We start from the raw sequence: 25,263 nt of genomic DNA, 5'->3' as shown, positions 1-25,263 counted from the left end.
AAGTAAACTAATCCGAATATATTCCACTTCATTAAAATCTTCCAGTTATCTACTATTGACCTATCTGTTCACCAGATGAATGAAATGGTTGCATTTCCCTCTAGGCTTTGAAAAGGGTGCTAACACTTTACTTTCAGGGGTTTGCTCACGTACTCACACTTAGGGCATCTAGCAAAGATGCAATTTGAATGTGTGTATGATCTGTTTTTTAAGTATATGGGGAGAGATAGATCATAAAAAGAGAGGAAGTCAGAGACTTGGGAAGTGTCTAGCAGTTAAGTGTTAGATTTTTTCCTACTAGGTTTCTTTTTTTTTCTCCTCTAGGCTGTACCCTGTTGATTCTTTGCTGACACACTGTTCTTTTCACAAATCTCTAATCTCTTTATGCTTCACAGGTAATTAAGCTAGTGTTGTGGGTGTACGATGTAAAAATGATTCACATATCTCTGTGTGTTGGTTTGTGAGTGTATTTTGATTTGAAGAAGGAACCGCTGATCCTTTCCCTTCCTATGATGCTCCTTCTCTTATGGCAGTCCCATATCTGAATACTCTTGTAGGGGAATGTGGGTTTGTTTTCTAATGATTCTTGAAATTTTGGGGTTTATGATCTTTTTAATTATCAGTGGAAAAAGTACTAATAGTCTACAAAATCTCTCAGTAAAAATTGAAATGAAATAGCTAATCATGAAAAGTTTGTCTCAAAAATAAACAAATGAAAAACAACCTACCAGAAAGCTATTTTAGAAATTTTTTTAAATAATGCATGCTCTTGAAGAAATATGTACCTTGGTCTTTTTAATGGCTCTTGTGGTTTGATTTCCCCTCCCCCCTTAAACAGGGATCTAAAAAACAATGAAATATCATGGACAATTGAAGATATGAATGGTGCCTTCTCTGGCCTAGATAAACTTAGGAAGCTGTGAGTATTACTACAACATTTGTATCTCATCATCTCTTAAAGAATTAGGTTGTGTGTTTCAAGGGACAAGCTCAACACTTAATGGTGTTATATTTTCCACAGCCGAGGTGATTTTTTTTTTCCTCCCTTACCATTTTGTTCTCTATAAGATGTTCCTGTTCTATAAAAGAAACTTTTTCAAGTCAAACTAATCTGAACTGTTTTAAATATTACTAGTATTTATGGAAACATTTCTCAAAGAATAAAGTTTTTCCCATAATAGGAAGTAATAAGTGCATTATATGACAAAGACATAGTGACAGGGATAGTCTTTGATAAAGTAATGCAGCATTCAATGGAAATGGCTTCATTGCATTGAAATTTTCAAATATACATTAATGAAATAAAAAGATGCTTATGTGTGTACATTGGAATAATCCATATCACTGAACTGTACACATTAAATGTCTTCTAAAATCATTGTAAAATCTAAATGTTTACTCAAGGGGAATAAATGAGCATCTTCTAGAGGTCAAACATTTTGCTGCATTGGAGAAGGCTGAGTGGTCCGTATTAGTCACAGTTTAGAAACAAAGGCCAAATATACAATTGTTCAGGTCAAAGAATGCTTCCGTTCTGTTGCATCTTTTTGTATTGTGTACTTATGTATTTCAGGATACTCCAAGGAAACAGGATTAGATCCATTACGAAGAAAGCATTTTCTGGTTTGGATGCACTTGAACACCTGTAAGTAGTAGAAATTAACATTTAACCCAACATTGGAAAAACTGAATTTTGATACTAATTGAAACAAAAATACGACTAACAAACTTTACTTATGACTTTGAATGAAATACAGTTACCCTGCTTGCTACTGTGATCTTGAGAAGGTTCTTTTATTTTAGAATTATGCTGAACATAAATTTTGGAATTAATGCAGGAAGTGTTATTTATTAAGCATGCTATAAATCTCCTTAATCCTGTCTCTTTAGTTTTTGAGCTAGGGGATCCTTTGTATGTCATTAAAATAGCAAAATATTCCTTGAGTCTTAACTATGTTCAGTTTAGTAAATTACTCTTTCCTACTCTAATGTTATTCTTCTATTCTTCTTTGTTTTCTTAGAGATCTAAGTAACAATGCAATTATGTCAGTTCAAGGAAATGCATTTTCGCAAATGAAGAAACTCAAAGAATTGTAAGTTTTTGTCTAAAGACATCACCTCTATTAAATATATATATCCATATAAATAAAAGCCTTGTAAGATGTTGCCTGTTGCGGTGATAAACTCCCACTGTAGTCGCTCTGAAGTCACGTAAAAAGGGTATGTCAGTGTGTTGGTTTTTTCTTTTATTTTTTATGTGATGACTGTATTTAAGGGAGATAGCATAGGATAGGAGGCATTCATTTTCTGCCGCATTTGCTGTATAGAGTCCTTATTTTAAATTGGCTAATCTCTAATAGGTATTAGATAAGGGAGACTTTGATGTGATGTGCTATAAGATCAGCAGTGCTATCACTGAGCTAAAGCTTACTGGACCAGTGAAATGCAGTGCTGTAATTCTTTTGGAAAGACCTGGTTGTCAGTGCTTGTAATTGGGTCCTTCTATCCTGTAGTAGCAAAGGGGCAGATCTTCAGAGAAGTCATGAAGCGGTCACTGGGAAGAATGTGTTGTTCTAGTGAGTTTTGGGGGTTTTTTTGGTCCTCTTACCAACTTTTTCTGTTGATCAATGCAGAACGCCACTGTCACTGTTCCCTGTGTTTTGAGCACTGTTGCATACGTCTTGTCTCCTCTGTTCGTATCGGCTTTCTCTAGTCAGATCTGTTGTCCTGAGCTGCTCTGTGGATAATCTGTCAACAAACTGAAGAATAGCAAAAAGATGCTCCTCTCATTATTAATAGAAAGTGCCTGAATCTTGTCTGGAGCTTTTAATTTGTGTTCTCCAGATTCCTATCCAGTATCACCATAGCAGCTGTCTGTCTACTTCATGTCATGGTATTACTCCATGTTGGGTGCCACAGAGAAAGTAACAGGGAGCCTTGTGTCTTCCATAGAATTGTAGAACTGCCCAGGTTGGAGGGACCTCAAAAGGTTGTCTGGTCCAACCTTTTGTGAAAAAAGAGCCTAGATGAGATTATTTAGCACCATGTCCAGCTGTGTCTCTAAAACCTCTAGTGCTGGGGACTCCCATCACATCCCTGGGGAGGTTGTTCCAGTGTATGATTATTCATACTACAAAATATTTCTTTCTTGTATCTGGACAATATTTGGCTCATCTGAATTCAGTTTGTTACCCATATCCTGGTGTAGCTGCAGGTGCTCTAGAGAGCAGCAGCCATGCTTCTACCCATAGCCAGGGGTTTTCTGTCTTTCCTCTTCCTTGGATTGGATCTAGTTGTGTCACTTGATTAGTTTGCTGAACTCACCCAGCTGCTGGGCATTTGCTAGATTTGGCCCAAGAGAAAAAGTGGGAGCACAGTGCTGACAATTAGGGATTGATATAGATGATTTGAAGAGTGATCAAATGTGATGGAATGATACTCTAACACTGCTCCATGAGGTGTAAGATGCTACAAGATACCAGACTCTGAATACCTCAGTGAAATAACTATTCAAGATTCGTCGGTTTTTTTGTGGTTTTTTGTTTGGTTGGGTTTGGTTTGGGGTTTTTTTTCCTGTATTTTTCTTGAAACACCTGGTAGACATCCATTATGTCTGAGGAAGATGTAGACAGATGGAAGAAAGTACTTTCTGACAAGTAAGATTCTATGGTGTAAATTCCTGTCTGAGGTTCCTAGAGAAATTATTCTGAGGTCCCTAGAGAGTAAATCTGAAAATAATGACATATACCCACTGTATTAGGGTAGCAAAAACTGCTCTGGTTTCTCTGCCTCCGAAGAATAACAGGAATGCCCCTAGAATTTCAGTGAAAGATGACCTGTTTCATCTGAATGTGAAGTGGTGAGCTGGCAGTGTTAGTGTGAAAAAAAGAACACAGCGACACTTTTCCTTTCTTGAAGAAAAAAAATCAAGAATTGATATGTCTTCATTTATCTTTAAAGCAGTTTCTTTCCCTGGATCCATAAATTATTTTTACTTTTCCTTCAAGAACAGATAAAATTTGAAGAGAGGAATTATATTACTGTGGTTTTTAATGTTTTTAAGGGTGATTCTGAGTTTTCAGCCAAAACTGAGAACTCTTCCGACTTCAACTCCTGGTTCTAGATGCTTCACAGAATATACCTTTGCTTTCCTGGTTTTTTGGTTTTTTTTTTCCTCCCTTCTGTGAATGTAGCTATTCACATAGGTTAGGTAAGCTGATAACCAGTTCTACGCTTGTTATTTCAACACATGACTATCCTTCATCTCACTAGTCCTCCCCAATATAAATTCTGCCTGCAATGGAAATGAGCGAATGAAATTGTCTCAGAATTCTTTTATGTGAGCTTCCAGGGCGCCTCCCTTCTGCACTGTTCTCCTGTGTGCCAGTTCTGTGTGTCGTACTGCTGACTGTAGTTTGGTACCCAAGACACTACACACTTGACTGCCTCAACTCATACTTGTAGCAGATGCTGGGAGTTCAGGATGACATGTCTGCTTTGTAGAATGTAGGACTCAAGACAATGGTGCCACCTCATCTGAGCTAAATAACATTGCTGTCTTTCTCTTGTGATATATGTCTTCAGCCTAAAAATTTAGTTTTGTTATTTATGTGTGCTCATATAGATCTGTGTTATAAAGAGAAAAAACAAGCAAACAGCCTTTGAATGTAATTGCTTTTTCTTAGGCACTTAAACACGTCGAGTCTCCTGTGTGACTGCCAGTTAAAATGGCTGCCACAGTGGATGTCAGAGAACAACTTTCAGAGCTTTGTAAATGCCAGTTGTGCCCATCCGCAGCTTCTAAAAGGGAGAAGTATTTTTGCTGTCAGCCTGGATGGGTTTGTCTGTGGTGAGTATAGCCTCTATTCCTCACTCCATAGAACAAATTTTGTTGAATGCACTGATTTTTGTTCTGGTTTCTTTGATAACGTTTTAGTTTCTCTAACAAAATAGAGAAGATTTAATATTTGTTAACATTTCCTTCTCTGTTCGCAAACTGTGATATAGATGCTCAAAGCTTGTGGCTTTGTACAAGATGGGGATTGACAGTTTTCTGACTTTTATTTCATGTGCAATTTGCTTACATCGTACATAGCATTGTGTGCAAGGGAAGGCTCAATAGTTTGTGGTGGTAAATGTATATTCCTCTAGATTTAAAAGATGGATATTGTTTAGATAACAGTCATGTTAAAGTGAGACATTTTGGCAACCTTAAGATGCAATTCTTGGGTCTGATTATTTGTGAGTTATTTTCATACTTTGTCAGTCTTCAGGTTATTCTAGAGCTGAGAAAATCTGAAGGTAAAATAGCCATATTGGCCTCAGCTCTGACCTTTTTATGTGTGTTTGTTGTCTATTTTAAAAATTATTTGGACCATGTAAGTTATTGCCTGTATGTAAACTGTATTTTAAAATGTCCAATTACCACAGTTATGCTACTGATATCTTGCATTTCAGTACGCCAGACAGTAAATGCTAGTGAAATATTTTTACTTTCAGACATGAGAATTTGAGGTGATACCATCCATCTTAAAAATGAAGTTTCTCTGTGTGTTTAGTAACATTCATTATCACCTGTATGTTCTCTATTTCAAGCAAAGTGAAACTAACCTTTCACAGTAAAGATGTGTGTTTTGAGTAATCTGATACATTAAGTGGGAACTTTGAAATTATCAGGAAATTAAAATCTAACTGGATTTTGTGTATTTTTGTTATATAGCTTTTATTTTTCTTATAAAGAAAATTCAATCTTTATATTCTTTGGTGATAAAACAGTAACCATATTTGTGTCTCAATGACTTTCCTCTCATAGGAAATATGACTGCATAATTTTTACTTTTGCCACTCATAACCTTTTTTTCAGTGGGAAAGCAGGCATAGAACAGTGTACAAAATATTGTTTTCTCCCTTCCCATTAGCACTCAGATGTTTAATATATTAATGTTCAATAATGTGTGGATGGTGTATAATCTAGCCACTACTGAAAAAGAGAAGTTGACACCGTGCCAGAAATTATAGATTACTGAATAGCTAATGGAGTATATATGAAGTATACATCCTCATTTATGAGAAGCTCGTTCATCCTGGCAAGAAATTAAATTGGAGGATTTAAATCTATGTGTCTTATTTGTTAAACCACAGGGGACTGTCATCTTTCTTTTAGCTTCTGAATGCTATTTTTAATGAATTAATTAAAAACTCTTTAAGATACATTAGCAAAAGGGATGTACTAAGAGTAAGCTGTTGCATTTAAAGTAATTGCCATGCAGAAGCAACTAGAATCTCTTAATACAATCCATGAATATTTTACTGTTTATTAAATCTTTAAAGTGTGCAATTACTAAACATTTGGGCATGCACACCTTGCCTTGTAATTTTACAATGGCCACTTTCGCTTTTATAGAATTTTCAAGAGGAGTTTAAGTCTTGTCTGAAATTTAAAAAAAAAAAGTTACATATAATTTATATGGGTATATAAATTCTCCAAATCATGCCAAGTTACATTTTTGAAAACAGCTAGGAGATAGGAGGGAGTCATCCTAAATTTGTTAAAGGAAACCACGTGTTAGGCAAGGGTTCCATATCTGTGAAACTAAAAAAAAAAAAAAAGAAAAAAATTTCTGCTTCCTAATATCATGTCTTCCAAGCTGAAACAAATCATGAGATACTTCCATACTAAAGATAACTGTGGAAGAAAAATAGACTAGATACTCTTTTGACCTGTATTAATTGTTTCAAGTTAACATAGTGATGCCAAAAGAGCACCATCTAGGTGACGAGTAGCTTGTTTTCTGTTACATAGTAGTCAAGTGGCTTCTATAAAATGAGAAATACATTTCTCAAAAAGAGTGTATGTCTCTGTGTGTGTATGTGTTTATGTATCTGTGACACGTATTGAAATACACTCTGTTTATTTTGTTCTGACAAAACACATTGCCAGTCTTATCCTAGAGCGTTCTTCTGTATGCTGTAGTATCTGCTTATTTGAACGACTTTTTCATCCCCCCCTTCCTGCCAAATAATTAAGATTTTAAAATCTTTTATTATTCCATCGATAGTACAGCTAAAACAGAATGAAGTGTGTCTGTCTTTTCACAAGGCTAATTTAAGTAATTTACAAATGTTCTACTTAGTTACCCCTGTGCAAAGTCAGTGATAGCATCAACTCAGTTTGCCGTGGAGGACTGGGTATGAAACATAGAAACCAAATGTCCTGGGAAATTCTGAAGGGCCCCCCCCCAGCTTAGTGTCCCAGATGGGGGATCCATGTTGCCCCATTGCTGGAGCGCAGCCCCCGACTTGCAAGTGTTCTGCAGGCAGCTCAAGTTCAGGCTGTCTGCACATCTCATTTTCTTTTGTAACACACAGCATAGAGGTTCTTCAAGGAAATAAGGCTTTGACCCTGGTATGTTGTTCCTAGACAAATGAGACTGAAGGAAGCAAAGTGGCTGGGTAAAATCTAACTCCGCAGTGCAGGCAGGGCTGGAAGTAAAGGAGTGTTTGGGGCGCAGGGCTTTTCCCACAGTCCCTATCAAGTTTGGGCCTCTGTCTTTGTTCGAAGGTACGAGACATCTTGAAAGCTGGGAATATGCTAAGGCTTTTGCATTTGGTAGTGGAAGCATTTAATTGCCTATTCTGTTTGTACATGCTATCACAGAATGTTAGGGATTGGAAGGGACCTTGAAAGATCATCTAGTCCAATCCCCCTGCTGGAGCAGGAACACCTAGGTGAGGTTACACAGGAAGGCGTCCAGGCGGGTTTTGAATGTCTCCAGAGAAGGAGACTCCACAACCTCCCTGGGCAGCCTGTTCCAGGGCTCTGTCACCTTCACTGAGAAGTTACTTCTCATATTTAAGTGGAACCTCTTGTGTTCCATTTTGTACACAGTTAACAGAATAAATAGTTCAGAAGGCAACTAATTCTGTAAACTCACAAAGTGGCACTTTGCAGGTAACTTTCCAATAGTAAAGGGACCTTCAGAAACAAATCTCTTGAAATTCTTGTGTTCTGCCCTGGTTAAGGAATCTTCAGCGCTGCTGTGTTAGTAGGGTGGACCAAACAGCCACAAATCACTGGAACAGTGACTTTTGTACATACTTGGTTTTTGTGGGTTTGGGGGATACCCTCAACTTTAACTTGCAGTTTCCGATGGCAGAAGAAAGATGCTTTCAATAAAGAAAAACTCAGAGCAGCCTGAGGTATTATAAAGATGAAGGGTAGGTTTCATGACTGACATTCAGAATAGTTCTTAGGGATGTCATGGGGTAGTTGTCTCCTCTTCAGTGCTGCTGTTGAACAAACTGTGCACACAGTCTGCTTTTAAATGTGCTTGCTTTTCAATAAGAGATGACTTGGCACAATAAACTCAAAAATATGGCATCTTTAAATGCCCTAAGGCTAACAAAATTTAAAGCATTCTGTATCTATTTTATAAATATTAATACTTATCTGACTCTTCTCTCAAATCTGTAAAACAAGGCTTACAAACTCTTCCTAAAAAGAGTCCTCAGGCCTCACGTATATTTTTTTTCTCTTCCTCTGTGTCACTTTTTCTCCCTTCTGTGCAGATGATTTTCCTAAACCACAGATCACTGTCCAGCCAGAAACCCAGTCAGCAATCAAAGGCTCAAATTTGAGTTTTGTGTGTTCAGCGGCCAGCAGCAGTGATTCCCCAATGACATTTGCATGGAAGAAAGACAATGAATTACTGCAAGATGCTGAAATGGAGAATTATGCACACCTTCGGGCACAGGGTGGTGAAGTGATGGAGTACACCACCATCCTGCGACTGCGCAATGTTGAATTCAGTAATGAAGGAAAATACCAGTGTGTTATTTCAAATCATTTTGGTTCATCATACTCTGTCAAAGCCAAACTTACAGTAAACAGTAAGTATGTTACTTTTTGCTTCTGGACTTCTAGAATGTTTTTAATCAAGATAGGTAAACACAGGGTTTTTTCCATTCTCATCATCTGTATCTTTTAGAAAATCCCTCAGTAAACTGAGATTATTTCTTAAAATGTAGCTAGTTCCAAGATCACCATTCAGTTTTACATCAGCCCCATTGTGCTGAGCCATAGTACAGGAAAAAAACAAATAACAAACCCAGTTCGTAGCAAATCTGACAAAATCTAGGTAACAAGATGGGAAAACATTAATCTTTTCTTCATAGGTGAAGTGTATACTCTGGTTCAAGGTACTAGGGAAAGGTCATGTAGGAGGCTGTAAGCAGAAATGAGATTTTGATCTAAGCGGTCTCACAGCTCCCTCCCTTTCCCTTTGCTGCCTACTGATAAATTTAGGTTGCATGCTTCACCCGCATCTTTAGGCCCAAGAAGAGTATTAAGAATATGCTGTGCAAAAAAAAAAAAAAAAAAGTTTAATTTATTCATTTTGCTATCACTAACTTTTCTTTAGTGCTTCCTTCATTTACGAAGATCCCCATGGACTTAACCATTCGTGCCGGAGCAATGGCACGTTTGGAATGTGCTGCAGTTGGGCATCCTGTCCCACAGATTGCTTGGCAGAAAGATGGTGGAACAGATTTTCCTGCAGCACGCAAGAGGCGCATGCACGTCATGCCCGAAGATGATGTATTCTTTATTGTTGACGTAAAGATCGAGGATACAGGCGTTTATAGCTGTACAGCTCAAAACACTGCTGGAAGCATTTCAGCTAACGCAACGTTAACGGTACTAGGTAAGGCATTGGCAATCTTTAGTGGCATAATCTCCTTGAAGAATGAAGCTATTGCTGAGCACTTTTAAAATTGGCAGCTGATTAAAAATGGCATTATTATGAAAGTGCTGTATAGACATATAAAATTTTCTGAAATAGTTTGTATTGACGCGTATAGATCAGAAATATGTATACCAGCACACAATCACTATTATGACACAAAATAATAAAAGTTAGTTATGTTTCTCAGTATGTACACAATGTCTGATATGGTGAGGGGAGAAGGGGTGGAAAAGAGGACTGTTATTTTTGTTTAGAGAGAGGAGGTTTTGTTTAACTTTTAATTTCCTGACTTTTTAAAGCCATTTTTAATGTAGTTCTCTCCAACTTTGAGCATGTATGATTTGGCCATTTTACCTTCCAAGATAATCAAGCCTCTAGATCTGATCAATTGACAAGTAAACTGTAGGCTCTTAAGTTCAAATTCCTTGAGCATGTTTTTCCTGAGAATGAGAGTAAGCTTCATTAGGCCTTACTGATGCATTCAGTTTAGCTCTTCGTCTTGAGCTGTGAAGGAAAAGGACATGTTCCCATTCTTTCAAGGTCATTTAGAATATAAGGCTTATGCTTTCTTTTCAGAAACACCGTCATTTTTGCGGCCTTTGTTGGATCGAACTGTAACAAAGGGGGAGACTGCGGTCTTGCAGTGTATTGCTGGTGGCAGCCCTCCACCCCGACTGAACTGGACTAAGGATGACAGCCCTCTTGTGGTAACAGAAAGACATTTCTTTGCTGCAGGCAATCAGTTACTAATTATTGTGGATACAGATGTGGAAGATGCTGGAAAGTACACTTGTGAAATGTCTAATACACTTGGAACAGAGAGAGGCAATATCCGTCTCAATGTAATTCCTACTCCCACCTGTGATTCTCCTCCAAACATTGCCCCATCACTTGATGATGATGGATGGGCCACAGTTGGCATTGTGATCATAGCTGTGGTTTGCTGTGTGGTGGGCACTTCCTTGGTGTGGGTGGTCATCATCTACCACACCAGAAGAAGAAATGAAGATTGCAGCATTACAAATACAGGTGTGTAAACTGAGGGTTTGCCTTGGAAAGGAAAAAAAATGTTTGTGGTTGCTTTGCAATGACCTTATTGTAGGAACATTTATATGCTTTGACTCAGAGTCAGAAGAGTGAATTGCTTGTTACCTTCAGCACTTTGCTGACAAGTTTAAAAATGCTTCTGCAAACTCTGAAGTATGCTGATGGCTTTTGTGTGTGTTTTCCTTCCCCACAGATGAAACAAATTTGCCTGCTGACATTCCAAGTTACCTGTCATCTCAGGGGACACTGGCTGAAAGGCAGGATGGATATGGTTCATCTGAAAATGGCAGTCATCATCAGTTCCTCACATCTTCCATGGGAGGATATTTCTTGCAGCAGAGGGACAGTAATGGTAGATATAAAATGTTAAGCAGATATTCCACATTGTTTGAGTAGCTGTAGTTTGGCTATTGTCTTTCTAACTAATACAAATAACATTAAAGAATCATCTTCACTGAAGTTGAAGAGAGGACGTGAAATTTTTTGCTTGGGATTGCTTCAATGAGATAAACAGAATCAAGTTTCTGTTATTATCCAAATCATGTTATGGCTTTGCTTAAATCGTGAAGTTTTTCTCCCCTCTCAAGGGTAAATTTAAACTGATGATCATGTTTCCAAAACAAGAGTGTCCAAGAGGAATTGCAACAGCATGTCTTTCTCTGTTATAGCTTGAAAAGGATGCTTTTAATGGAATGTAGGTATGGCTGGTAATACCAGTGTAACTTTAGTGTAATATAACTGATTAAACTTCGCTGTTAGAAAAGTCATTAGGGTCAGAGTCAATAAAGGATTTAAGGTGACTGCAAGTTAAAAGCTGCAGTACTCAATATCTGTATATCTAGCCCCTGAGAATCCAGAACATACCTGGGTTAGGGAGGAAAAGGCACCTTCAGACAGAAGTTGGGGCATGTGGGAATGGAGCAGTGGTGAGATAGTTCTGCAGTTGTAGGGAAGTGAGAGGAGCAGGAAGCGCAGACCATGTCTACAGCTTTCAGGAACCACTGAGCTGAAAGTCAGTATAGCTGTTCAAGCAGCTCGTGACTCCCTTGGACTCTTCCACCTGGGACTTTTGCATGAGCACTCTGTGCTCCAAAATGTGTCTGTGTGACAGAGCACAAGTCTGGCTTCCAGTGCTTTAGAGGAAGGAAGCCCCTGGTTCTGATCCCTGTGGGTTGGGTTTGTTTCTGTTATCCAGGGACTGTATGAAAAAGCAAAGTGTGACATACATTCTCTGTCAAGCTAATTAATTGACTACTTGCTAGTATTAGAGTTCTCGTCAAAAAGTTAGGTTAAACTTAAGTTCTAAATACACTATGAAATTTAGTTGAACAAATGGTGTTCTTAAAAGAACAAAACTTAAACTGTAAGCTGAAACTTAAAAGACCAGGTGCTGACACATCCATTTTATTTTTAAGGCATTTGCCATCTAGATAATGGCAGCGAAACAGACTTGGAGGGTGTTGCAGATCCATTCCTGTGCCACTATCTGGGGACGTCAGGGACTTTGTATTTAAAAGGAAGCACATATGGCTCTGAGGCCTTGGAAGCATACAGCGCAAGTAAGTTGGGGTAGGGGCGGAGTTTTAGTCCTGATTTGATCTTGTACTATGATGAATCTATATAAAAACAATTTTTCATGTTCTTTAGGTTGCAGCTCTGACCAAAGAACAGTATCCCTGGACCCTTATGAGTCTGGATATTTAAAGAAAAAGGAATGCTATCAATATTCACCTCCACTGGAAGATCCCTTTGACCATTGTGCTGGCATTATTGGGAGGCAGGCTACAAGTAGCAAATTGAGTAATACCATTTATACTCAAAATGAAGGAACTGGACTAAAAAGCAAAAATCTGAACTCAGATACATTTGATTTAAACAGAAGTTTGGAACCCTCATCTGTTATCAGTAACAGCACTTTCATGGGTATGTTCTACCTGTTGGTTTTCATTCAAGCTGCCGGTGTCCTTGCTGTCTTATTGCCTACTTCCAACACTAAACAAAACTGATTTTTCAGCTTTTTCTTTTCCACTCTTACAACAGGTAATTCCTGTAGTAGTGTTTAGATGCTTATGTAGCTAGTGTTGTGAAAAAAATAATTATGTGCAGTTTTGCATGGGTTTCTTTATTCAGGTGTCCATGAATTTAGTAAGATAATACAGCATGTGCAATGTAAGTACTTTAGAAAGGAGGAGAAAAGATACAGGAAGTAGCTGAAGAAAGGCCCTTCGAGAGTTGTCCTCAACCTTTTGCATGTGTTCTTGTCTTCTAGTTTTGTTTCCCCCTCTTCCTCCCTGAGCAACTTGTGACACTGCAGTATCTATTTTTTAAGGCTCACACAACTGAACTGTATACGTAGGCTGGCTCTCTGCTGCAGTGCATGAGGACAACTGGATGCCCTAGAAATCAGTGTGTCCTCTGGATCCTACTGGGAGTTAGCCAAGAGATGGTTCCTATCCTGTGTTGCAAAAGGAGCAGCTTGGGGCTTGGTCAGAAGCAGAACTGATGTACAGGGAAGGAGTCTTTGGGTCAAACGTGGTAGTCCAGTGAGGTGGTTCCCCTCCAGGTGTAACTGTGAGCCGCCTTCTGCTTCTCAGGAAACCTGACTTGCGAGGACCATTAGATAAAATGTCCCAAATGTTTAAAGTTCAGGAACAGGAAAAACTGCTTAATGAGCATATTTAGATCACCAGGAGATCTTAATAACTCACGCTTATATAAAAACCTCTTCAGTGGTGTGAGTCTTGCCTTTTACCTTAATATAGCTGGCAGATTCCCATAAATGTTAGGATAGTTACTTAAATACACCTTAATAAACTTTAGGCACACCAGAAGTTTTGCCTGATGGGCAAAAGGTGTGTAAGGTCCCAGGAGTGCTCAGGGCAGGTGGGGAGACTTGAACTGCAGTGTATGACGATATATAACACAGTGAGCCAGAACTGTTTACCCTTCAGAGTATGGCACTATAGAAAAATATGGTCTCTACCCCACCTTTGCCTTCTTTCCTCATGAGGTGTATGACAAGAGAGTTCGTGGAGCTTAATTCAGGGTCTACAGTTTTAATCCAGATTGCAGGGAGAGGTGGAGGGAAGGATAAAAGTGTTGCTTATATTTTGAAGTTGCCTAAATTTTGGGTGTTGAGTTGGTTGAAAATTCACATAAACCCACATACTGCTTTCATCCCTGTGATATCTGAGCACCAAGTGCAGCCCTGGTACTGTGGATTGTCTCCCCACTGGTGTGTCAGTGTGGTTGATCAAGGTTTTGGTCTGCTGGCTCTGCAAGGGGACCTGGGGGAATGTGCATCACTGGGCTCTTTGTTCTCAGGGTGCGGGGAGAGAGGGAGCCAGATGTTTGGACTTTAAAACATTGCAGATGCCATGACATCTGTCAGAGGCCCTGGGACTACACATGGCCTCCTGGCTGCCTGCCACTATTGCTGTGGTGGGACTGTGCAGATAGGGCTTTACCACATGTCTCTTGCAGAAGGTAGTTTTACTGTATGTGGGTATACCCAGGAGTTAATACAAGCTTGAGGGCTCATATTCCCCTTTCTGCCCTAAAAATCTATGCAGAGCTACTTTTTCTGTCAGTTCTCTGACCTACTGCCCCACCCAAGTTGCATCATAATTGCCTTGGGTGCTTCATAATCGTTAGCATTCTTCACTCAAAGAGCCTATGGTTAGATCTTGAAGGTGGTGACTGTGGAAGAAGTCTTCATAGATTCCTTGTCTTTAGTTCTGAATTTGCTTCTTCAGCATCATTGCCTTCAAATTCAGCCCTCCTTTTGCTTTCTACAACCACAATGAAGACAGCTCTCTTTAACATCATTGTTGATACATGAGCCAGAAAGTTCACAGCTTGGAAATTTTTTTTAAGACAGGATTCATTTGTAGCTCTGGTGCTGTGAGGATCATCCTTTCATGTTGTGTTAGGAGCAAAATTGCTCTGCATATCACTGGTGCAAATAGAGACCCTGTCCAAATACATTTTTAATAACTTCTCAGTCTTACTTGAAACCTTTGCTTCTAGCAACTAAGCAAAACTAGAAGTATGGCTTTTGGGGTGCAAAACTTATTAATGATTGTAGTGTTACTTTATTAATAAAAACAGAGTTCTTCAAAATCAGCCCATGTCACATTGTCCTCTGAAAATAAGTGTTTTGAGTATCACATACGGACACTGTGAATTGCTACAGCCATATCTTTCTTCAGTGAAAAAAGAGAAGGCCCTTCTTGCAGAGGTGTTGACACTAACACCTTCCCAATGGTGAAGAGTGACAGGCACACTAGTTATTTTCTGGCTAGCAAATCCAGATAATTATTAATAAAGTTTTAACTGAAATGCCAAATTCTCTTTGGGCTACGTCTGTTCTAGCCAGTTGTGGGCAGAGATGAACAAGTGTGAATGGAGAATTTGGCTGATGGGACCTTTATTATTAGTAGGAGATGCTAGCCAGAAAAAGATTGTTTTAGCGTTCAGATTGCACAGTGGGAGGATGTTTGATAACCCTACATGTTTTATTTATTTATTTATTTTTGCTGAACTGCATGGCAGATACATGTGCCAGTCATTCACTGAAGGACAAAATAGGGACACTGTTGTGACTTTCGCATTAGAAAGTGTCTTACAATGTGTTTCCAGTTTGGTCTGTGTGCTCACCTCCTCCCTAACCACCCTCCCCAAATGAAAATGGTCATGGGAGTAGTCATGAAAACAAAAGTAATGAAGTTGTGTGTGGCTATACGTTTACTTTGGAAATGTTTTTGATGTCTCAGCACAATCTTGCTTGTGATCACGCGGATGTTTTCTTTTAAGGGGTAAAATAACAGTTAAGTAAAATCTCACCTTGGTGAACTTTCACTTGTGTTTGGCTTGCATTCTAACATGCAGCACTTAGTGAGACACAAAAATGTTATCATCAGTACTTCTGTACTTACTTACTCATTTGCTGTCTTTCAGGAACATTTGGAAAGCCTTTATGGAGGCCGCAGCTGGACTCTCTTTCAAGTTGTAAACAGCCAGCAAATTGCCAGCCAAAAACCTCCCATAATAATCCTCATGCCTCACTGGACTTTGATGCAGAGGCAGATGAAGATGGAAAGGAAAGGACAGTTTCTAGAGGAGAAAATAGCATTTATACTTACAAACAATCCTTTGAAAACTTTAGGACTTCTACTTTCCAATCCTGTGATTTGGATACATAGCTCTTTTTGGACCTGCCATTGGTTTCTGGAACCAAAGAAATACTTTGACATGCTACTACCTCAGTGTGGAATTTTATTTAAAAAGGGAATAAGGAAAGGAAGGAGGGAAGAAAGAAACCACGTCATGCTATGAATTCAGAAGTAAATGCATTGTTATTCAAATACAGCATAATTGCCAAAATGTTCTACATTTTTGTACAGGGAGAACATTCCTCATAAAAATACTATATTTCTAATTATTTTATAGCTTTGTTTAATGCAAATAATATCTTTTGTAAATTAATGGTGTAAATAATACAGCATATGTATTTCTATGTCAGACTTCATTTTATTGAAATGAGCAGTAAGCATTCTAATTTTGTACTAGTACCTTTTTACAAATGGAAACTCCATGCTGTTTGCAGGTATCATGCATCTTATTTGCACATGACTTTTAATAAAATATGCTGCCGTGTGGTCTCTGACCCACATTAGTGTATGAAGAATGAAAAGCATGAATTATGTTTGTAGATAATGTCACATATGTAGATGCCTTCTGTTGCATTTTTTCACCTTTATTTGACTAAAACTCATATCTTTAAATCTACTGTGTTAAATATGCTCAGCTTCTAAGAGTGGGTGTGGTCATGCCACAGCTACTGGTAAAGTGGGTTGAAGCTATTTGTGCCAAAATAAGTTTGCAAATCTTGCACTTTCTGAATACCTGCTGCCAGATATGTGCACATATTCTCAGTTTTCATGCCCACAAGTCTGTAGCACCAACAGTCTGCCCACACCTGTGTGTAAATAGTGTGCACACATTTGGAGGGAGGATATTTGCACAGTAGATGCACAAATCTGTATCACGCTGTGTAGTCAAAGAAGACAAAAGGCACTGGATGTCTGCCTGGTAGCATCACTCTTTATTTAGTGGCCTACTGTTAGGTGTTTGCCAAATATGCAGTGAATGCCCGAGTCTTTGCTTTCCCATACCTTTTCTCCCTCATTTTTGTTTCTGTAGCCACTTCCACGCCCAACATGAGAAGGTTAATCCAAGTATAACATAATGTTTTCTTTGGTTTAACTCATACTTCTATTCCTTACTCAGCTGCCCTTTACTGGTTATAGGTGAGATCTGTGCTTTATTCAGTTACTCAGTCAAATTGAGCAATTGTAAATTCTTGCTGGATGAAACTTGCTGTAATGAGCCCAATGCCTTTAACCATGCAAAGTCAGAGAAAGAGGGTTACTTATCATAAAATGGTAATTAAAACTAAGTGAACACACTCCATTTTGGTTTTCTGTGTACAGATGCCTACTGTTTTAAAAAGCTGTGAATCCTGTTGTCATGACTGCATTAAACCAGCAAGACTCCAGAATGGTTAATAGAATATTACAGGACATCAGCTTTTTACATCTGTCTACTTTGAAGGTGCAAACTTAACGTGGTTGCCAAATAGTTTCTTTTAAGCTAAATTAAAAGCAGCTGTTAGAGTAGGTCATCACAGACATCACGGCTAAAGCCAGAGCAAAGGTTTCGCTGCCTGGTGGAGTTGAGCTACGGGCTTTTTGTTGTTTGTAGCCAGAAACCTGGTACCCAGATTGCGATGCAATTTCCCTTTAATTTAGGCGCCAGTATTAGAGACAGGAAGTTAATCCACCCTTAGTTGCTGGTGGTCTAAGCATAGAGAATGGATTTTGCGTGCCTGAGCTGATCATATTGCCAGATTTTCTGACTCTTATTGTTAATTTGTCTTCATTGCTGCCAGATGTGCTGATGTGGTGACAGACATTGATATGGGTATTTGATTATAATTAAGTGCATTTTGAAAGAGATTAATTTTTCCTCAGTTAAGCACATGCTATAAGTCAATAAGGCAAGAAATCTTAAATTTGATTCACTGGACGACTCTCCTTTTTCTTCTCCCCACTGACCCTAGCTTTTTTAGGGAGAGGAGAGCTGGGGGCCATGATAGCTTGTGTTTGTAACCAGATATTGCTTTTTATCAAAAAAAAAAAAGTTAAACGGTAAGTACATGTTTCATTCTAGTATTAATGTTTATGATTAAGACTCCCTGTTAAAGTCATCATGAAAAACAAGCTTGAAATTTGTTTTCTGTAGCAGGGGAAGATTTGGAACGATGGCAATGTCATTTTATTCCATTTTCATCTTCTTCCTTAAATACTTTTTTTTGGATTTGTTGTTGGAGAGTATAAAGATCCTAATCTTCCAAGGACACAGATCTCTGACCCTGAATGTTTCTTTGAGTTCAATGACTGAATTTTAGAGACTTCCCATGGAGTTTCATGTAGTATCCTAAAAATAAGAGTGACCAGAATTGTATTTGATGCATTAAATGCCTAGAAATGGAAATGGATGCTCCCAAGCCCTCTTTTTTTTTTTTTCTCCAGTGTGAGTTTCACATTTAGTAAATTGTTTGTATGTAAATACAGTGGTAATCTGTAAATTGCAAGATACTTGCAATGTCTAAATAGCTCCTTTTAAGACCAATGATGTAACCAGACATCTATTTTAAAGGCATGCAAGTGTTTCCTTAATTCTCTCTTCCATCCTCCCCCCCCCCTTTTTTTTTTTTTTTTAATTATTTTATTTTTCCTTTCTCCTTCTGAAGATCCAGGCATGACGGAGCTGGTAGTTTGATATTTACACAGCTGAAAGCTAAATCACAAGTTAATGTGATGGGGAAATGAATTGCAGCCAAGACTGAATAAAGCTTATACTGCATCTCAGAGGTGTAGAATGAGAAACAAGTGTTGCTGAATGGCAGAACAGACTTATTGCAGTTTTAGGACCAACAGCAACTGGAATCTTGTCATGGGCTCACTTAAAGCTTATAAAATGTTTTTTAAAGGTAGTATTCTCTTAATGCTTTACACAACAAAGTGTTCTAGCCAATGAACTCATACAAACAGTTAACAAGGTATAGTTTCTGCAAGCCCTAGATAATAATAATTTTAGACAAATAAATGGAGTTATCTGTTTACCAGGATCTCTCTGGAGCAAACGTTTCCTAACTGAAAACCTAAATGGTGTGTCTGAGATAATACTGGGGAGTACCTGTGTAGTTTTATAACTGGAGGCCATATGTCACTGTTTCAAACACATAAAACCATAGCATTTCAGGACCAAATGCTTTAATTTTATAATTCTCTTTACTTAACTGTAAATGGATTGCGACAGTACCACAATGGCAAGGAGTTAGGCCCAAATTTTCTGCTGAAGAATATTGCTGCTTTTCCAACTGATGACTCATTAGCATCACCTAACATTTCTTATTTCAGTTTTGGGGATCTCTTGAACACTTAGGTATTATTCCTTGAACTGCTTCAAAGAAGCTTAAAACTAGGACTTAAGATTCAAGATCTATTAAACATTTGTGAATATTTATCCTGCAAATACTTGTATTCTGTCAACCTTACAAGCCAGGACGATAATCGGGGGTTGTGTTTTGTTCCAATTGTAAATGTAAGAATTTTTACTTTCTACTTGCAAGACTTCTTGTTGCAGATGTAACATGTCTCAGAGAATTATTTTGCCTCAAGGAAGTCTTCACTCTTTTTTTTTTCTAGCTTTGTGTGTTGCTGTATTGTTGCAGAGAAGGTGTCTGACTAGTTGCATGTTAGTTTAGCGGCTATGCGGAATTCTTGTATTAAGAAAGTAAAGGGGAGAGGAAAGCTGCAGCCCATTTCATGAAGGAAGGAAACCAATGTGTGACAAGGTACAGTTCTTTAGCATGTGGTTTTACTCGGATGAAGAGCTTATCAGACACCTTTGTTTGTTATATTTTAGGGAAGCATTACAGCAGGGAATAAAGGTCATAGTGTCTTTCCTTGCTTACGTGTGGCGAAAAGTGCTTCTCACAGCTGTTGTGCAGAAGAGTTAGGGTTCAGTAGTTCCACTGAAACGACGTGTGTCCACATTGTATCACTTTCTGAAAGGCACAGGAGCCCTCTCCCCTTTCCCATGCAGCTTTTTCTCTTGTGCAGCTCATTAGTGCTCCCATGTCTGTTGGGAACCCTCTTTGGTAACCCACACTACTCTGTTTCAAGTTTCTTTGCTTGCCCTGACACTGTGGTTACAGGCTGGGACAAATGTGCTCAGTGTGAGCAGAGTGCAGTTGAAGGCAGTAAGTCAGCAGTGGTTGAGCGCTGGAGGGGAAGCATGGGGAGACAGGCTGGCCACAGCTTTAGAAACCTCTTGGTATGAATATGCAGTATACGCATAATTGAGGAGACATAAAATATTTATGATACAATACATGCATTCCTGTACTCTGCACAATACTAATTCCACTTATCCTCTGTCCTCTAAAATGCCAAAAGCAGCTATGCACTAAAGAACATGCCATCTGGAGAGTTATGTTTTAATGCATCTAAAAATCTCCTTTTCTGGTAGACAAGAAACAAGATCCATTTCTTATTCTGTGTTTGTGTTCAAGGCTAAATATTGCTGGTGCAATGCGTAGTTTCCCAGAGCTGAGTGGTCCATGGGGTCTGCCGTGTCAGAATGCTTGTGATCAATGTGACTCAAGAATGCCATGGGACAACAGGATCTGACAGTGAGGTTGGTAGTAATTTAAGTTCACTGCTTGTAAAACAAATTTAGGCTTTGTGAATCAAGTCCAGGATTTTATTTCCCACACAACAGAAAACAGAAACATAAATTACTCTAAACTATGGACTTCTGATAGTACTTCAGCCTGGTCACTTTTCCTCAGCCATCAACAAATGCTTTTGTGTTATTCAGCTTGGCTGTTGACCATGGGCTGTTCACCAACAAATACAACACAGGAGTTTGTAATCTGAGCACCTGTGTATAGTATGTTCTGAAATGAATGGTGACTAATTTTAAACCCTGTGAATTTCAAATATGATGGCACTGGAAATTAAGATTTTTACTTACTTGACAGAGGTAATAAGATCCCCTAAATATATGACAGGCTTTGAAATTGTATAGGCCTTTATTTAGAAAGACTTGTATGCAACATGGTCTAAAGACCACCTCATTTACTATAGCAGTGTGCATCCTACTTATTTGCAGCACTTCCATTGTAGATGTGCATGGAGAAGCTGTGACTTACGATTTGGGTCCACTGCTGGATAATAAAAATTCAGGTATTGATTATACAACCATTTGAAATAACATCATCTTGAACAGTGAGGCTTCAGCTTCTTTTACGGCAAAATGACTCAAAAATCACATCAGTTCTTATCCAGTTAAAGAAACTACCTTTGGCACTAATCCTGGTGTCCAACTGATTTATTTTAGAAATCTACTGAGTCTGTAATGGAGAAATTAACATTCATGTCCTTAGGTTTTGTTTATGCCTCTGTATTCCATTTTGCGTTGCTATAACAAGGAGAATTCATGGCTCTGGTCCCCATTCATCAACAAATGATGGAGTTTCACACCGATTTTCTTAGATGTGCCAGTACTTGACAGCCATATCTAAATCTGTCCTACTGCTAGTGTGCTGGCACGCCACATGTAAGGGAAGTTGTCAGAGCTACTGTCAGTAGAGCTGCAGAGATACTGTGAAATGAATGCAGGGGACAAAGGTTGGAGTTCCTGTCATATTGTAAAGTGGTTTTGAATATTCCAAAGGAATAACTTGTGAGCTTTTAATGTTTACTCCTTGTAACACAGTTCAATAAGCTCATCAAGGAGTTAGAGCTGCCACTTTATCAGCCCTTGAATGGGGCAGCTGTGCCATTTTCTGCAGGACATGGAATATGTTGGAGCTGGAGATACTTGTCTGATGCTGAGTCCACATATGGCAGAATTGTTGCTAACAAAGAGCTATCCAGGTGGCAGGAAGATGTGCACATCTGAAGAGATGTGCACATTTTCCCCAGAAATGTTAGAAGAGTTTTTGAAACTGCTTTTCAATCTCATTCTGATTCTAGACTTCTAGGAATAACCAGAAAGACTTGGTCCTTCATTTGGTATCAGGAGGTCCCTCAGGTTGTTGCACGCAGAAAGATTTTGCAGACTATTGTCTGATGTATTTGAAAACCAGAGAGCTCACACAAAAAATATTTGATCCACTGATACCACATAATAATTGTAATATGTCTCCAAATGAGGCTTTTGTTCGATAGTTTAGCAGCTGTGGCTGACTAGCACACGAATGAAGAAGCTACTATTTGAGTTAGTGGTAGAAGACATATATAAACAAGCCAGCTCTTATAACTGAAGCTAGCTACTCTCCTGGCTTAAAATAACCTGTACTTGCACTGCTGCCTGCTGCAGGTCTGTATGCCAACAGCGTTAAGAAAGCACAAGTGCTACAGCAGCCAACTGCCCAGAGCCCGGCTCTGCCACACACTGATCGTGTTCTTTATTAGTGTAAACTTCTTTCTCTATTAACCTTCCCACAGGAAAGGGGAAACATGGCCCCCATCGTAATTAGCTTACACAGCCTTCTATGTAACCTAAAGAATAGGAAGTGTCAGGGGCGCTTGCAGCAGCCTCGTAGGTATTTGCTGTAAGAAGGGAAAAGTTAATCTGCTCTCAGATTTTGGCAAGGGAACAAAAACCTATATGTGAAATAGTACTTAAAATGAATTACATTTCACATAGCTGTGACCACACAGTACGTAATGTAGTAAAATGATGGAAAATACGACTTATCAGAAAGCTGTATTGACTTAATGAATAAAATTATGCTTTAATGTAAACTGAGGTTCTTTAAGAGCCTCATTTTAAAAACATGTTTGTTTATTGGTCTGCAGCTTGTAACAACTGTGTTATTTCAACTATCAGCACGCTCTAGCAGTTTCGTCTGAAATAGAATTTTCACTCAAAGTAGGTTTCAAAAAAAGAAAAAGATGAAATTAAAAAGAAGCTCTGTGATGCTGAGCTACTGAATTTGTTTTACTAAATTGCTTAAATCAGAACATTAAAAAAAATTGGAAAAAATCGAAATGCTTTTATTTTTCACTTTGAAATTACTTGTTTTTGCAAAATATTTTTCATTTATATTTTTAAGTTCTCAATTTTCCATTCAGAACAGGAATACAGAGTGCAGAGCCCTTTGGGTTATCAGGGCAACACAGCCCAGGCACAGGGGCTGGTGCGGGCAGAGCTGTTTCTTGTTCTGTACCCACTGCGCCTTTTCCCAAATCCATTTGATCTGACTTTAGCAGGTCCCTGCAAATTGATTCTCATTGCTGCCAGAGGATGTTTCTCTTCTGATTTCTTCTTAGCAGTTCTGACTCATCAAGTCCCTGTAGTCGTAAAGAGTCAGGCTTAATATTTTTCGGTGTGATTAGAAATGTGCTGGTCTCTCTACACTTTGAGAACTGTAGGAAGCTGATCCCTGCACTTTCCTCATCACCCAGGTTGGTTTTGGTTCTGAACAAGCACAGAGGTGCTGCCACGCGTGCTGTGGGCAGAGGAGCCGCAGGGACAGGGGTGACTCCCACCTGGGGGTGTGCCTTGCTCCAGCAGATCTCAAACAGCACCTTGGCTTCAGGACCTCTGTCAGCACCACCCAGAGCATCACTCCTGTTGAACAGAAGTGCGAATAAAAGGCTGCATCACACAGTCATCTCTCAACAAGGCAGCTGTGTAAACTCCTTAAAGTCTGTAATGTTTGATCGACTTAATTTACTTTTAAAAAAGCCCTAAAACTTAAACAGCACCATGTTGCAGGATGATGAAAATCATGTTCAGCATTCCCAAATATATCAGCTATCTTCCTTGCTTTCTGCAACATCATACAGTCTTGCAGAGAAAATGTTCAATAAAGCAAAGAGAAAAGCAAGTTATTGCAGGTGTGGAGGCTGAGGAGAGTGATCTGGGAAAGGCATTCCTACCTCTTTCCTCCACCCTTAACTTTCCACTTCTTTGATAGTGTTGGACCTCTTTTCTCCTTAAAACATTCTTGAATGGAAAAGTAGGGATTTGTTCGTATAGTTCATAGCAATTATAAAGTAAGTATTATATAAATTTGGTGGGATTTTTTTTAATGAGGTCTTTCACAAAGGAGTTTTTAGTCTATGTGGGCTTCCTGTTCAAACTTCATTTTTTCCTCAGGAAAAAAAAAAAATAAAAAAAGAAAAAGATCTGCTTTTTAAAGGCCAGGTGTTTTATATAGCTAAGTTAAAACAAGCCTAGAAAGCCTGTGGTTATTCTCCTGTCTGAAAAGTAATGCACTTTTTTTTTCCTTCCCTCCTTTTTATAACATTTAACATACTCTTTTAAACACGTTGTTTATTTCTAGTGTTTTCTGTTTGTGAATCTTCCATTACCATTAGTTTCTTTGAAACACTGGATTCAAAATGGACATTGGTCTCCTCTTCTTCCTTACAGATGTTGCTGTAAATCAGTTATGGGGCTGGCATTGCATTTGGCTGCCTGATAAATGTGCCATAATAAGGCAGCTCAGTAAAATGTGGAATTTCTGAGGTACTGCTTGTAACTTTTTCAGTACTGTTCTAAATTACCAGCCAAGTTAGCGCAGGTGGAAACGAAGTCATAAATAAAGTGTTCATGTGTGTGCATGCACGTGTATATGTAGAAGGTGGGGAGCAGAGAGGTGGCATTCTTCCTAACGAGTTCCCTAGCTGCTTAAGAGCTTCCATGATTTAATTTGGCTACTTGAAGTGAATTAAAAAAAGAAATCCCTTCATTAAAATAAAAATAATCTTGTTAACCAAGTTTTAGAGAGAGAATGTGTGTGCAAATTGAAGCAAGTCGGTTGTTGCTGCTGTGGGTACAAGCCAGCCCTGGTAGGCCATGCCAAGCTTCACAGCAGCGCTTTGGATAATGATGAAAGAGCCATTTCAGTTCCCCAGCATGAGCTTCTGCTTCTCAGAGGGCTCAGCTGAGCTGCCCTTCATCTTTGAGAGAAATCAGAAGTTAGCTGGAGTGCTATGCTGATGGTTTGTAGTTCTGGGCAAAGATGGGAATGTGCTATGTCCCAAAATATTTTGCTTTCCTGTTATATTGTGAGATCAATTCTGAGAGGCAAAACATTTGGGCGTTTCCTTTTTCCTTTTGTCCACTTAAAGGGCATGTTTAGCAACACAGCTAATTCGACTGAATGGTCCATGCTGAAGATATGCCCCCCCGTCCAGCCTGCCTGGCCATGAACATCCTGCCTTCACCTGAACATGTGCTGAGCCTGGCAAGGAGTTAGACCATCCTTGCCCCCAAAATAAATGGTTTCTGGCTGCTTCCTTTGAATCCATGAGTGTAAGACTACTCAGGAGCTGTTACACAATAGCTGAGAGCAAAACATTTGGAGGAATTGTAAAGAGAA

The 25,263-nt window shown here is 38.8% G+C and overlaps 1 protein-coding gene across 1 annotated transcript in view; it reads left to right on the top strand.

Moving 5' to 3' along the window:
* The window catches only part of LRIG3 (leucine rich repeats and immunoglobulin like domains 3), a 44,562-nt gene extending 26,481 nt beyond the window's left edge, over window positions 1-18,081 (top strand). Inside the window, exons 9-19 of the mRNA XM_065630043.1 lie at window positions 839-919; window positions 1,574-1,645; window positions 2,022-2,093; window positions 4,686-4,849; window positions 8,569-8,889; window positions 9,420-9,701; window positions 10,320-10,772; window positions 10,984-11,142; window positions 12,206-12,349; window positions 12,438-12,713; window positions 15,750-18,081. Of these exons, the coding sequence (XP_065486115.1) occupies window positions 839-919; window positions 1,574-1,645; window positions 2,022-2,093; window positions 4,686-4,849; window positions 8,569-8,889; window positions 9,420-9,701; window positions 10,320-10,772; window positions 10,984-11,142; window positions 12,206-12,349; window positions 12,438-12,713; window positions 15,750-15,994 (2,269 nt within the window). The 3' untranslated portion in view covers window positions 15,995-18,081. The remainder of the gene's footprint in view (window positions 1-838; window positions 920-1,573; window positions 1,646-2,021; window positions 2,094-4,685; window positions 4,850-8,568; window positions 8,890-9,419; window positions 9,702-10,319; window positions 10,773-10,983; window positions 11,143-12,205; window positions 12,350-12,437; window positions 12,714-15,749) is intronic.
* Window positions 18,082-25,263: the final 7,182 nt, after the last annotated feature.

Source organism: Caloenas nicobarica, chromosome 1 (assembly GCF_036013445.1).
Source record: "Caloenas nicobarica isolate bCalNic1 chromosome 1, bCalNic1.hap1, whole genome shotgun sequence".
Taxonomy (NCBI): domain Eukaryota; kingdom Metazoa; phylum Chordata; class Aves; order Columbiformes; family Columbidae; genus Caloenas; species Caloenas nicobarica.
This window is presented reverse-complemented; position numbering and strand designations above follow the sequence as displayed.